This window comes from Pipistrellus kuhlii, unplaced genomic scaffold (assembly GCF_014108245.1).
Source record: "Pipistrellus kuhlii isolate mPipKuh1 unplaced genomic scaffold, mPipKuh1.p scaffold_m20_p_10, whole genome shotgun sequence".
In the NCBI taxonomy this organism is placed as follows: Eukaryota; Metazoa; Chordata; class Mammalia; order Chiroptera; family Vespertilionidae; genus Pipistrellus; species Pipistrellus kuhlii.
Genome location: NW_023425405.1, coordinates 16,179,903 through 16,192,975, shown reverse-complemented (window position 1 = coordinate 16,192,975; position 13,073 = coordinate 16,179,903). Strand labels below are relative to the sequence as shown.

The 13,073-nt window shown below is 34.7% G+C and overlaps 1 protein-coding gene across 11 annotated transcripts in view; it reads right to left on the bottom strand.

Annotated features, from left to right (window-relative positions):
• AGBL3 (AGBL carboxypeptidase 3) overlaps window positions 1-13,073 on the bottom strand; it is a 61,475-nt gene that overhangs the window by 42,625 nt on the left and 5,777 nt on the right. For 5 of the 11 annotated variants that reach the window (XM_045576965.1, XM_036427581.2, XM_045576967.1 and 2 more), the window contains exons 4-6: window positions 6,228-6,335; window positions 2,869-3,007; window positions 585-1,364 (exon numbers count right to left, since the gene is read on the bottom strand). In XM_045576965.1, coding sequence (XP_045432921.1) covers window positions 585-1,364; window positions 2,869-3,007; window positions 6,228-6,335 — 1,027 coding nt within the window. Of the gene's footprint in view, window positions 1-584; window positions 1,365-2,868; window positions 3,008-6,227; window positions 6,336-7,749; window positions 7,936-9,369; window positions 10,148-12,354; window positions 12,408-13,073 lie in introns of those variants that run through there. The other 6 variants (XM_036427526.2, XM_036427534.2, XM_036427553.2 and 3 more) reach the window with 6 other exon arrangements.

Sequence of the window (13,073 nt, the reverse complement as noted above, 5' to 3'; positions counted from 1 at the left end):
GACAGGGAGATACGTTTAACTCCAGCTCCATACACTTAACTAGTCTTTCAAAAAATTTTTTAAATATTATGGGGATTTTACTATTCTGAATTCTTAGGAAAATTTAAAGCTGTCCAATTTTTCGAGGAACAAATAAGAATAGTATTTATGAAAACTTTAAATAACTATGTAAACTTAATCAAAAGACTCATCATAGAGCAATATATGATCAACATAGTGCCAGAAGGTTTTATGAGATATAATTAATTTCTACATATAAGGTATTCAAGGATCCCAAAGTAAACATCGATGCTACCATCAGCTTTAGCAAGAAATCAAATATGAGCTATGCAAACCATTAGTTTCACAGAGCCATTATAATGTCCTAGAGTCGGGATCATTATTTAACGAAAGGTTAGTGAATCCAGTGGCATAATGCCAGAAAGGCACAGAAGCCGAGTTAGGAAGAATGCGGGGAAAATTAAGTAGGTATAGTCAAACTATCTTAAGAAAATGGAGAATTAATAGGAGTGGCATTGTGGGACCAAAATTCTTACTCCCAGGGTTACTAAATAAGCAGAGAGGCAATTTGAGGCTCATTTTACCTGTGGATCATGTTCCGGGTATACCACACCGAAGGGAACGATTCCTTCAGGAGAGAGGTGTAGTTACGGTTTAAGTCCCGTCCAGCTAAGGAACACCGGTAGTTTCCTACAATCACACCATCGGGATTCAGCATGGGTACCACCTTGAAGATGAAAGTGTCCCGAAGCAGCTGCGCGTCCCGTGAGCTGCCTAAGATAAAGTCCAGGAAGCCTTTCATGATCCACGAGCTGTTGGTTTCTCCTGGATGGACCCTTGCCGTCAAAATCACGGCTTTTCGTTTTCTCGAGTCAGCGTTCTTCAAGGGGGTAGTGATCGTTAAAATGTACACCATGTTTCTAGCGATTGTGTGGCACAAGACACGTATTTTACAAAACTTTGACCGTACTGGGTCATTGTTGATGCTAGAAAGGTATTCTTGCAGGTTGGTGTACGTGTACGGATAGCAGTGAGCAAAGTAGCAGGTATCGTTGCTGTGTGGAAACTGAAAGGTCCATGTGAGAGAGAAATAATGGCGCCCATCTTGCCCGGGGTTGTTCCTGTAATACTTGATTTGCTCTCCTATTCTCCTCCAGCCAATGTTATTAGTTTTGGCCTCTTTTTCAGAATAAAACAGTGGGCGCATACCCCGGTTGTAAAGACTAGCAGGCTTGGTAAAATTGATAATAGTGAATCTGTAGGCTATTTCTGCTTGGGTATTAGTGACTTGGAAATAGTACCACTGGGTGTGCTTATTTGTGAAGAGGTCAGGGCGCACAGTCAACTGGTATTCATATTCTGCCCTAATACATAAGAAAGAAAGGGGGAAAAGCACATAAAAATGTAAAAATGACATTTGGTTTTAAATAAATAAGGAAAATTATTTTTATATATTCACAAAAAGTTTTTTTTGGGGTCTGGTGGTTAGACAATGTTTATTTAAGCAAATATTCTAAATAGCAGGTAATTAATTGAAAAAGATAAAAGTTTTGAAATTTCCTTTTATTGGATATGAAACTGTTTCTATGCGTTATTAAAGCCTTTTTATTATTACTGAAGAGAGAACATAAAATGAGATTTGATAAAAATTGTATTTTCACTCCAATTGTTTCCTATAAAAAATGATTAAAGAGTTCTTAAAATGGAGTTAAAGTCCAATGTTTCTTTTTTACTTCAGATATATATTTGTTTTCTATTAAATTCCAATTCTAGGGATCTGATATAACTATTATTGAGAATATTTAAAAATAAATAGACATTAATATGACCAACAGATTATAAAATTGTAAATATGATACTTTGAGGATGATATCTGATCACTATTTGTATCTCCCATACTGAGTCATTCAGAATCCCATCTATTGTAATAAAGAGGGAATATGCTAATTATGGCCCTGCCCGCAAAGATGGTGGTGCCCACAGCCAATAAGCAGGGAATATGCTAATTGACTGCCCCATCCTCAAAGATGGCAGTGCCCACAGCCACAAGATGGTGGTGCCCAGTCCCCTCAGCCCCACTGGGTTGGCCAGTGCACAGTAAGGCTGGGCCTGGCACCAAGCAGGCCTGGCCACGCTGCACGCCTGCCTCTAGACTCCCCCAGTCTCCTCAGTTCTGCAGCTGCCTAATCTGGCCTGAGGCACAGGCAAGCCTTGGATGGCAGCTGCCCAGCCATCCACAGCCACTCGAGGCTCAGGTAACCAGGGCCAGCAGAGGCTTGTGCTGTTGGCAGTGGCAGCAGCAGAGGTATGAGGGAGCATCGCCTTACCCTGATCACCAGGTTTCCTCCTGCCCCTGAGGGCTCCCAAACTATGAGAAGGGGCAGGCCAGGCTGAGGTACCCCCACTCCAGTGCATGAATTTTCATGCACTGGGCCTCTAGTACTTATATAAAGGCTAAAATAACTTACTGTGTATTATTTATAATATATACATATATCAAACTTACTTGGTTAGTTGTGACTTTTTTCTTTACAAAGTAATTTCTGTTCCTCAGCACCATGCACTGTGTGTGTGTGTGTGTGTGTGAGAGAGAGAGAGAGAAAGAGAGAGAGAGAGAGAGAGAGAGAGAGAGAGAGAGAGAGAGAGAGAATTCATACTGGCATACTGAAAATACAGAAATCTGCTTACTTTAAGTCATAATTTTTAAAATTATTTGAACCTTTCATATACCCCCCCAAGATAATCTCTATCATCTATACTTCAAGGAGTTAAGTTCAGTGAGGGATACTAACATTATAATGTACAAAATACAGAAATTAATAAACAGTTGATGGTCTAGCTCCTCAAATAAACATAATTAAAACCTACACTTTGACTACCTTCTGTAGATTACCACTCTCAAACCTTGCTTCAAACATCAGAGTGCTGTCACAATCATCCACAGGCTGCTTCAGGGCTGTTCGGTTGCCCCCAACGCGAGAATACACAAAACACGGCTCTTTGTAAGCTGATGAGAGAAACAGGCCATAAAGATATCAAGCCATGTCTAAAGTATAGGCTATTCTGCAGCTATAGTATTAAGTGAAGTGTCACTAAGAATTTTAATTTGTAAAGAAATTTGATACCAATATATAGATTTATGCTGAAGCAAGAAAATTTAAGAGTACTTAGATAAGAAAAACAATGCCTAAAATAGACTCATATGCTACTCACATTAAAATACTCATTCTGCTTCTGGTTATATGAAATAATTGATTCTGAACTTGACCTTTTACTATGAATGACTACAAAACTGGACAAAAAATATGAGCTAATTTTTCCCCCCATATTTTTGAACAACACATAGACCAGAACTATATAGGATTCTTGAAAAAAAGATAAATACACCAAGTAAGCCCAAGCTTACTCTTGGCTTTCTTCCTGTGAGTACTTTCTAACCACACCTCAGGAAGGAGGCATTTATGAAGCGTGTAACAGTCTTGCTGGGCTGAGGAGGCAAGATTGTTGCTCGGGGCTGCTAGGATTTGTGAGGCAGGGCACAGAGAAAAGACAGTTACATAGAGGGAGGGTCTCAACAGTCTATATGGTTTTTCCCGAGTCCTCTGCTGAGGGCTTGGCTGTGTAAGCAGAGGATGAGAATAAGCAAGGTAGGAAAGAGTGCCATTAGGGGTGAGATAATAAAGGATATACAATTTCAGAATATACTGGAATTACAACATACCTAGAGTGAAAATATTTCACTAAGCTCCTCAGACATTTCATCGTGACACTAGAAAAGCTGCACTTTAGGTATAAGAACCACATCTAAGAGTCAAGGCCATGACCTAGTACTAAGGCAAAATGAAAATAAATCGGCCCTACAAAATAAATAAATAAATAACTTATCAAATAAATAAATAAATAAAACCAGCCTGGAAGATACAGAATCACCTACCAGCAATTTAGCTGCCTACCAGAACAAAATTCAATGTAAGTTTTAAAAATAATATAAAAATAATATAGACTCCTACAACATATCTTTCACAATGTCTTGCATATGATAAAAAAAATTACAAAGCATGCAGAGAAGCAGGGAAGTATGATCCATAATGAAACACACACACACACACACACACACACACACACACACACACCTTGAAGACAATTTAGATGGGATTTACAAAGGACTCAGAAAACATGTTTAAAGGTTTAAAGGAAAAGATAGAGATAATAAGAAGCTGATTAATATAAATGCAAACTATTAAGAAAAGCAAATGGAAATTCTAGAAATAAAAAGTGCAATAATTGAAATGAAATATTTATTGGATGGGCTTAAAAGACATACTAAGGATTGCAGAAGAAAGACTGTGAACTTAAAAATAAAAACTCAAGGACAGAGGAGGACAAAAATAAAATCAACAAAGATCCAGGGACATGTGACACACAGCTAGAAATCCAACATATATTTAATTGGAATTCCAAAGGGCAGAAAAGAAAGAATAATATAGACAAATATATGAAGAAATAATGGTTGAAAAATTCTCAAAGGGGGTGGGGGAAAGCACTCTATTAATCAATGGATCCAATAAGATCAGTGAACTCCATGCAGAATAAATATAATCAAATCTAGGCCAAACTTAGTTTGCTGAAAATAGCCAGAAACAAAAGGCACACCATAAATAGGGCACAATGATATAAATTATGGCTGACTTTTATTAGAGACAATAGACGTCACAAGACATTGGAACGTACATTTAAAGAAATACATCTTTGAAAGAAAAATTGTCCACCAGAATTTTATATAGCCAGTTGTTTGGGGACTTCCCTGTCCAACGGCCACAGGACCAACAATCATCTGTCAATTTATCCTTCCAGGTCAAGAAAATGCAATGGTTCTCCTCTGTTGATAGTCTTATGTTGCTTCACCATCCCTTGGTTGGTTCACTTAACTCTGTCCATTCTAAGTTATACTTTCACTGAACTAATACAAATTAATCCAATTCCCAACAAGACCCTGACTATTTCAATTTTTTATTAGATCTCATTTATTAATAAGTTATGTGTGGAAGTTCTACTACTAGCCATGCAAATATTCAAAAGTTTAGTCATAAAAATATTTGAAATCAAATAGAAAAATCAGAGGTGCTTCTCTCACTCCAGCTGTTAAAAAATATGTGAGTAAATTCTAGAATCACAGCTTGTACAGGAAACAATCCCTTCGAATTTATCTGTTTTGCCAGCCCTTTAAATAAAACACGTATGTTCCCTGGAAGGTATCTAACATCTACTGTAAGACATAGAACTCTGATGGTGACATTATGCAGGAGTCCCATACTTCCTCATGTTGGTTTATTAGGAGTAGCACAGTTTAGGATAAAGGCTGAAATGTCTATGTTTGATCATCAGCATATTCTATCATAAAGTGGATATAAGCTTTTGATTACTAGAGTTCTCAAAGTATTAATACAGATCACCCTTCTGAGCTATAATATATCATAGATTAATTTTATTGTGGGAGCGTTCCTCTTTTAAGATAGGAATTGCATCAAATTGGCATGAAATGGAAAAAAAGAAAACCCACACATCTGAAAAACTGCATGAAAATGACCTGTCAATTGAGAGGCAACAATAGTTGCAGAGCACCCCACTGGATTTACCTTTGAAAACTGATGTGAAGCTTAATTCCTTCTAAATATAATCCCATTCTAATGGCCAGTTTGATGTTTTATTTTAAAGTAACTTTAAAGAACTGAAATACACCTTAATATAATTAGCACTAAATCAACATTTGGATCAATAATAACCATATATATATATATATATGTGTGTGTGTGTGTGTGTGTGTGTGTGTATATATATATATATATATATATATATATATATATATATATATATGTTAATCCTCACCCGAGGATATTTTTCCATTGATTTTTAGAGACAGTGGAGGGAGAGAGACAGTGAGACAACAACATTGATGAGAGAGAGAGAGACATATTGATTGCTTGCCTCCTACACATAATCAAGCCTGCAATAAAAGAACGTGCCTTTGAGTGGAACCCTTCAGTATGCGGGCTGTTGCTCTATCCACTGAGCCATACTGGCGAGGGCTTAACCAAACATTTTTATGGGGACAGGGATTTCCTGGTAATCTGCAATTTCTACTATAATCAGCAAAACAAATATAACTAAGAGATTAGCCCAGGTACCAAATTACATTTGTATAGCAACATATTTCATTATGTACCCACCATCTTCAGCTAGATAAACTACTGTATCTTCCTTGGAGTTTGAATAAATGGGTTCGGTCTCTAGGCCTGTTGGGATGTACACTGGCTCAGAATAAGGAGGAGTTGAATCTATATATGTATATAAAAGAGAATACATTATTTGAATGTGACAAAGATAAAACAGGAAATTTTATTATACATTTTAAAGTTGTTTACTGATAGATCTAGGCTAAATTTTATAGTTTTGTGAGGGGCTGGATTTTACCAAGGATTCACTGGCAGTAATGAACATTGTCACATTATAACAAAACCCATAACATTTCACTGGCACCTTGTTCTAAATCATTATAGTCAATATTTCATTATTTAGTGTCACAGATTTTTATACAAAGTTTCTATTTCTCCTGTGCACTTGATATCTTTCTGACCCACCTCTGGGAATCTTGCTCCATCTTTTATTCTCCCTTCCCCTTCATCTTCAGCATCTTGCCTGATGATGGTTGTCTCCTAAGCTTATAAACATGTTCAAGTGTCTTCTGTCTTGCCGGAAGCCAATTCCAGCATGTCATAATTATAAGAATTTCATCAAAAGGTTTATGAAACTTGGGTGCTTAACAAGGGCTGAGTCACATATGTAATCACCTGTTGGAAAGACTGAAAGGCAATTCTACAAAACCTGAATAGGACGATTGTTTGCTGCTGGACAGCTCAGGGCATCTTAATCTACATGTTATTGCCTCATGTTGGCCAAACATCTGAACAGCTGTAGGCTATTCCCCAATCTGACAATGCTTCTGTACCCTTTGAAGCATATTATCTCTACCTTGCCTTAGAACAAATTGTGTTAATAAAAAGCAAGGGTCCTGAGATAAGGAAAAATTTTAGTTCCTTTAGCTGAAGCTCCTCTGACCCCCAATGCCTTTCAAAATTATCTTTCGTCTCTGGACTCTTATTTAATCTATGCACAGCCTTTTTCCAGATTGCTGAACCCTTTGTAATGCTGGAAAAAGAACCCTGATATTAATGGCGCCCAAATAGGGACTTCCTGAACCCTTGCAACACCAACATTACTGTCTCCCCAAAGAAAGGCACTCCTTAGACTCTCCTCAAACATCTTCTTTAGCTATACCAGCTTTGCTTTTCTTCATTATTTTTAGGACCAAGTGCATAGTTTATCTTTGACTACGATCTATTTGGAGAAAATAACTTCACAGCCCAACTACCCTATTTGTTCCCACCTTTTAGGACAAGAATTTGGTGACGACTCATTATTCTACTCTTATTTTTGGCTTATGTATGTCAGACTTGTGTGTGGCTTGGTTCAGGTAATAAATATATTCCTACAGAGGGAGTTAGCCTCCATGATCTCGAATATAGTCATTGAGACAATAATAATAATAAAAAAACAATTTGGTGGTAATAAAGAAGTATCACTGGACAAACATTTTGGGGATTATGTATACAGCTGCTTTAGCAACATACGTATATCTGACATAATTAATTGGGGTCAAGTTTAGCTACAGAGAAAGCATAGATTAAAACACTGATGTCAAGATATCCATGATCTCTCTCTCAGCTGCAGCAGTTTCCAGAAGTTAGCAGTATTCCAGCCATTAATTTCACAAGGCTGGCTCATCAAAACTAGGAGAGCAGGGAATCCTGTAACATCAGCATTGGGTCAATATATGGTGAGCATTTTTTTGGTTCTTAGGACTCAAAAGATTGTTTCCTTTAGTAACCAAAAACCAAGGCCAGATAATTCAGGCTCCAGAAGTTACAAAGCTTCAAAGTCAGCAGTTTTCTCCAGGAGAGGGTGCTGGATTTTAAATAATACTTTTTCTGTAGCTATTGAGAAGATATATTTTTTGTTTTTTATTCTATTGATATGCTATATTACATTAATTATTTCATTACATCAATTACGTTACTTGATTTTTGAATGCTAAACTAACCTTGAATTTCTGGATAAATTCTACTTGGTCATGTTGAATAATTCTTTTTATGTGTTGCTAGATTCAGTTGAATAATATTTTGTTGAGAAAATTTGCATCTATATCCATAATGCATATTGGTTTGTCGTTTTCTTGTGATATCTTGCTTTGGCTTTGTATACAGGGTAATACTGGTCTCCTAAAGTTTTCCCTCCTCTCCTATTTTTGGAAAAGTTTGTGAAGAACTGGTAGGAATTTTGGTAGACTGTTCCAAACATTAAGTGTTTGGTAGAATTCAGCATGAATCTACCTGAGTTTGGGCTTTTCTATTACTATTCTATTACTAATTCAATCTCTCTACTTACTATATATCTATTATGTTTTCTATTTCCTCGTGAATCAGTTTTAGAAGTCTTGTCTTTCCAGGCATTTGTCTGTTACAGCTAAATTATCTAACTCATTGACATAATTTATTAGTCTATATCTGGTTCTCATTTAATTTGATAATTATATACTCCTAGATTTCTGGCATAGGCTTCTTAGGACAGTTACATACATTCTCAAATTTTAGACTTTTCAAGCCTTTAAGTGTTCTCAATCATGGTGATTTTGTTCTGCATTTGAGTTATCTTCCAGAAAGCTTTTGCATACTTCTTGCCAAGGACATACAAAATGTAGGTGTTCCTCCAAAAGGCTTCTCAGCACATTGAAAGTACAGTAGTGCTAAGGAGCCACTTAATTTTGTCTTAAGAGGTTGATATCAAAGATGAATCTTTGCCATAGGGCAGACTGCGTGACTTTAATTACCAGGATAATTGCCAGCATCAAATATTAGTTCAAGTTTATTCACTGTTACATGAACAAAAGAATGTTTAGGAATAGAAGGGCCTGCTAAATTGCAGTTGTTGCATACACTTCTAGTTGCCCTCCCAATATTTGACTTCTTGTTTGCTTTTATGACAAAAAAATCTGTATGAGGGTGGCATGAAATTCATTAAAGACCCCAATTTTCCAAGCTTCCCTGTGGCTAAGAGTAATCACATAATATAAAGGAGATGTACAAAGATTACTGGTGAAATTTTTTTGGGAAAGCTGTTTTCATCATAAAAAAGAGCAGAATCAGTTGGCATGTATATGTTACCCTTTGTTTTTCTTCTTCCTCTTAAGATCTCTTATAAAAGTTTTCAATATTGATGAAGTCCAACTTATCAATTTTTCATTTTATTATGTTTTCGGTGTCAATTCTAAGAACTTGCTTAGCTTTTGATTGAAAATATTTTCTCTTAATTTAAAGTTTTATAATTTTACGCTACATTTAAGCCTGTGATCCAGTTTGAATTAATTTTTCTTATAAAGCATTAGACTTAAATTCAAGTTCATTTTTTCTTTTTCTTTTTTTGCCCTCTGGATGTTTATCATTTGATGAAAATGCTAACTTTTCTTCATTGAATTGCTTTTGCACCTTTGCAAAAAATCAGTTGGGACATATTTGTGTGTTTCGGTTTCTGGGTTCTCTTCTTCCACTGATCTATGCATATCTCTCCACCAATACGACAGGGCTTTGACAATACAATAGCTATATAAAAGGCCTTGAAATCACATAGGCTGATTCCTCCAATTTTATGTTTCTTTTCAAAATTGTTTTAGTTACTTTCAGTTCCTTTACTTTTCCATATAAATTTTAGAACAATCTTCTCTACATCTACAAAAAAATCTTGATAGAAATTGCCTAGAGCCTATCCATTTCAGGAGAACTGACACCTTTACTAAATTGAGTTTTCTAATCCATGAACATGGTACATTTCTTGATTTATTCAAATATTCTTTGATTTCTTTTATTAGCATTACATAGTTTTAAGCATATAAGTAATATTTAAAATGTTTAAGTGATTATAATGATAATGTTCTATATTGTATAGTAGGGGTTTGGACTACACAGATATATGCATTTCCTAAAATTCATTGACTGGTACACTTAGATTCACACATTTCACTGAATATAAAATTTACCTAAAAACATAATAATAAAACAAGATTAAATTCTAGCTAAAATACATGCTAAAACATTTATTTATTTATTTATTTTAAAATATATTTTATTGATTTTTTACAGAGAGGAAGAGAGAGGGATAGAGAGTTAGAAACATCAATGAGAGAGAATCAGCTGCCTCTTGCACACACCCTACTGGGGATGTGCCCGCAACCAAGGTACATGCCCTTGACCAAAATCGAACCTGGGACCTTTCGGTCTGCAGGCCGACACTCTACCCACTGAGCCAAACTGGTTTTGGCTACATGCTAAAACATTTAAAGCTGGACTATAAGGATGACTGCAACTTATTTTGAAATAAATAAAAATTAAGATGGTCTGATGGATAGAGAGAGGGGTAGATAGTTGGCTATATATGTGATCAAGAAATATGGCAAATAATCTATAATAATAAAAGCATTACATGTTAATTAGACTGGACGTCCTCCCGGACGAGTTTCCAGACAAAGCTGGGGCTGCAAGGGAAGCCCGAGTTCTGGGTGCCAGAGGAAGCTGGTGCCATTAGCTGGGGGAAGAAAGGCCTACTCTTGCATGAATTTTATGCATCGAGCCTCTAGTTAATAATAAGAATCTAGCTGGTGAGTGTGGGTGTTCCTGTACAATCCTTTCAAATTCTCTCTCTATTTAAACTTTTTCATAATAAAATATTAGGAAACAAAAAGTTAAAAAAACCCTCAATGAGTCAGATAAATAAAAAATTATAAATTAATGAATAAGAAAACAGTACAACAGAACTAATATAATTAAACATTGATTCTTTAAAAAAACTAACAAGATAATTACATCCATTAACATATTCAGGGGAGAGGAAAATAAGAATGTACAAATACTTAACAAAAACATGATAACAGAGGGGGAAAATCCCAAAATGTCAAAGGATAGTATAACAATTACAAGAGAATACTTTGACCAAATCTTTGTAAATGGATGAAAAGTTCTGCATAAAAGCATTATTTTTATAGGAAAATACAAATAATCAAAACTGTCCCTAAAAGAAATAGAACATTTAAACAGAACTAACAAAGAAGAGAAGTTTTACAAAAAAATATTCTATGTATATCTAAAATAACAATAATAAATATTGATATGTCCAGACTGTTTTAGGCGAATTCTATCAAACTTTCAAAAAAAGTTAATTACAGTGTTATTCAAACTGTTCTAGAATAGGAGAAATTCTTCTACAAGGAAGGAAGAATTTTGAATAATATTTATACTAAAATTTAAAAAAGTACAAAAGTTAGAAAAACATAAATCATCTTACTTATGAGTATTAAAGCAAAAATCCTATATATTAGCAAATAGACTTTAGCAACACACAAAATAATACACAACGACTAACAGCAGTTCATTCCATGGCCAGATGGCTCAGTTGGTTGGAACATTGTCCAATGCATCAAATGGTCAGGGCACATGGCACATGTCCATCGCTGTTTGGGACATTTTAGGGAGACAGCCAATCAATGTTTCTCTTTCTCTCTGTCTCTCTCTCCTACTCTCTTCTCCCCCTCTCCTCCATCCCTTTCCCTCTCCCTCTCTCCCTAAAATTAATGAAAACATCCTCCAGTGAGGGTTAAAATACATCTATTTTAATGTATCATATGAGAACCTTATGATACTCTCTCTGTAAATATTGAAAGGCATTTAATAAAATTTAATAATTATTTCTGGGTAAATTTTCTTAATAATAAAGAATAAATGGATACTTCCTTAATAAAGTCAAAAGCAAATTTAATTCAACCCATGAGCCAATATTTTGCTTAAAGAGAAAACACTAAAAACATTCCCATGAAAATAAAGAACAAGATGAATATAAAACTTTAAATGTTTTTTGAAAATACCAGTCAATGCATTCAGTCAAGAAAAAGAAGTATGATATACAAACTAGAAACGAGGAGATTTAATTTCATTTCTATTTGATGATATAATTGTATAAAAGCACATATGCAATAACTTAAAAACTAGAAATAAGAGTTGGGTGGTTTCAAAATTAATACACAAAACTTAACTTTCCTCTACAAAACAAGTTAGAAAATAATATGCAATAAAGATTTTATTTAAAGTAACAAAATAAAATACCTAACAATAAAACTTAGAAATAGTGCAAGAAAAAAATTTAAAATTATACTAAGGAAGATAAAGGAAAACTAGGGTAAATCATGAAACATACCTTGCTCTTGGTTAGGAAGATGCAATATTGTAAAGATGTCGCTCTTGCTTAATCTACAAATGTAATGTGATCACAATAAAGTTACCAGTATTAATTTTGGGACAACTAGGAAAGCTTATTTTAAGTTTCATATAGAAATACATACAATAAGGTGAAATATAATAAGCCAAGAAGTTAGAAAATTTTTTAAAAGAATAAAAAAAGAATGATGGGGAACTAAGTTTACCACCTAACAAAATGTATTGTTTTAAAAATTAAGCATTAAAGGTTTTGAGCCATCATATGAGTAGACAGGTTAGTGGAATAGAATATAATTCAAAATCAGGATTAGGAATTGAATATATAATAATTGTGGCATTGCCAATCAGTAGAGAAAAAAATATTTAATAATTTTGTTGGAATAACAGGATAGATAGATAACAGAACTGGATTGGGAGCTCACTTCTTGCATCAAAATGATTCCTGATGATAAAAAAATTTTAATCACAAAAAAATATAACTTGAAATGTGCTAACAGAAACATGAGATTTTCAAAATCCAGAAGACAGAAAAATGATAGACAAAATGATTACATAAAAATTAAAATTTTCTGCATGAGAAAAAGAAAAGGCAAATGACAAACTGAGAAAAAGTATGCAACATACATAACATTAAGTTTGCAACATACATAACAGAATGAAATACATAACCCTAACCCTAACCCTAACCCTAACCCTAAT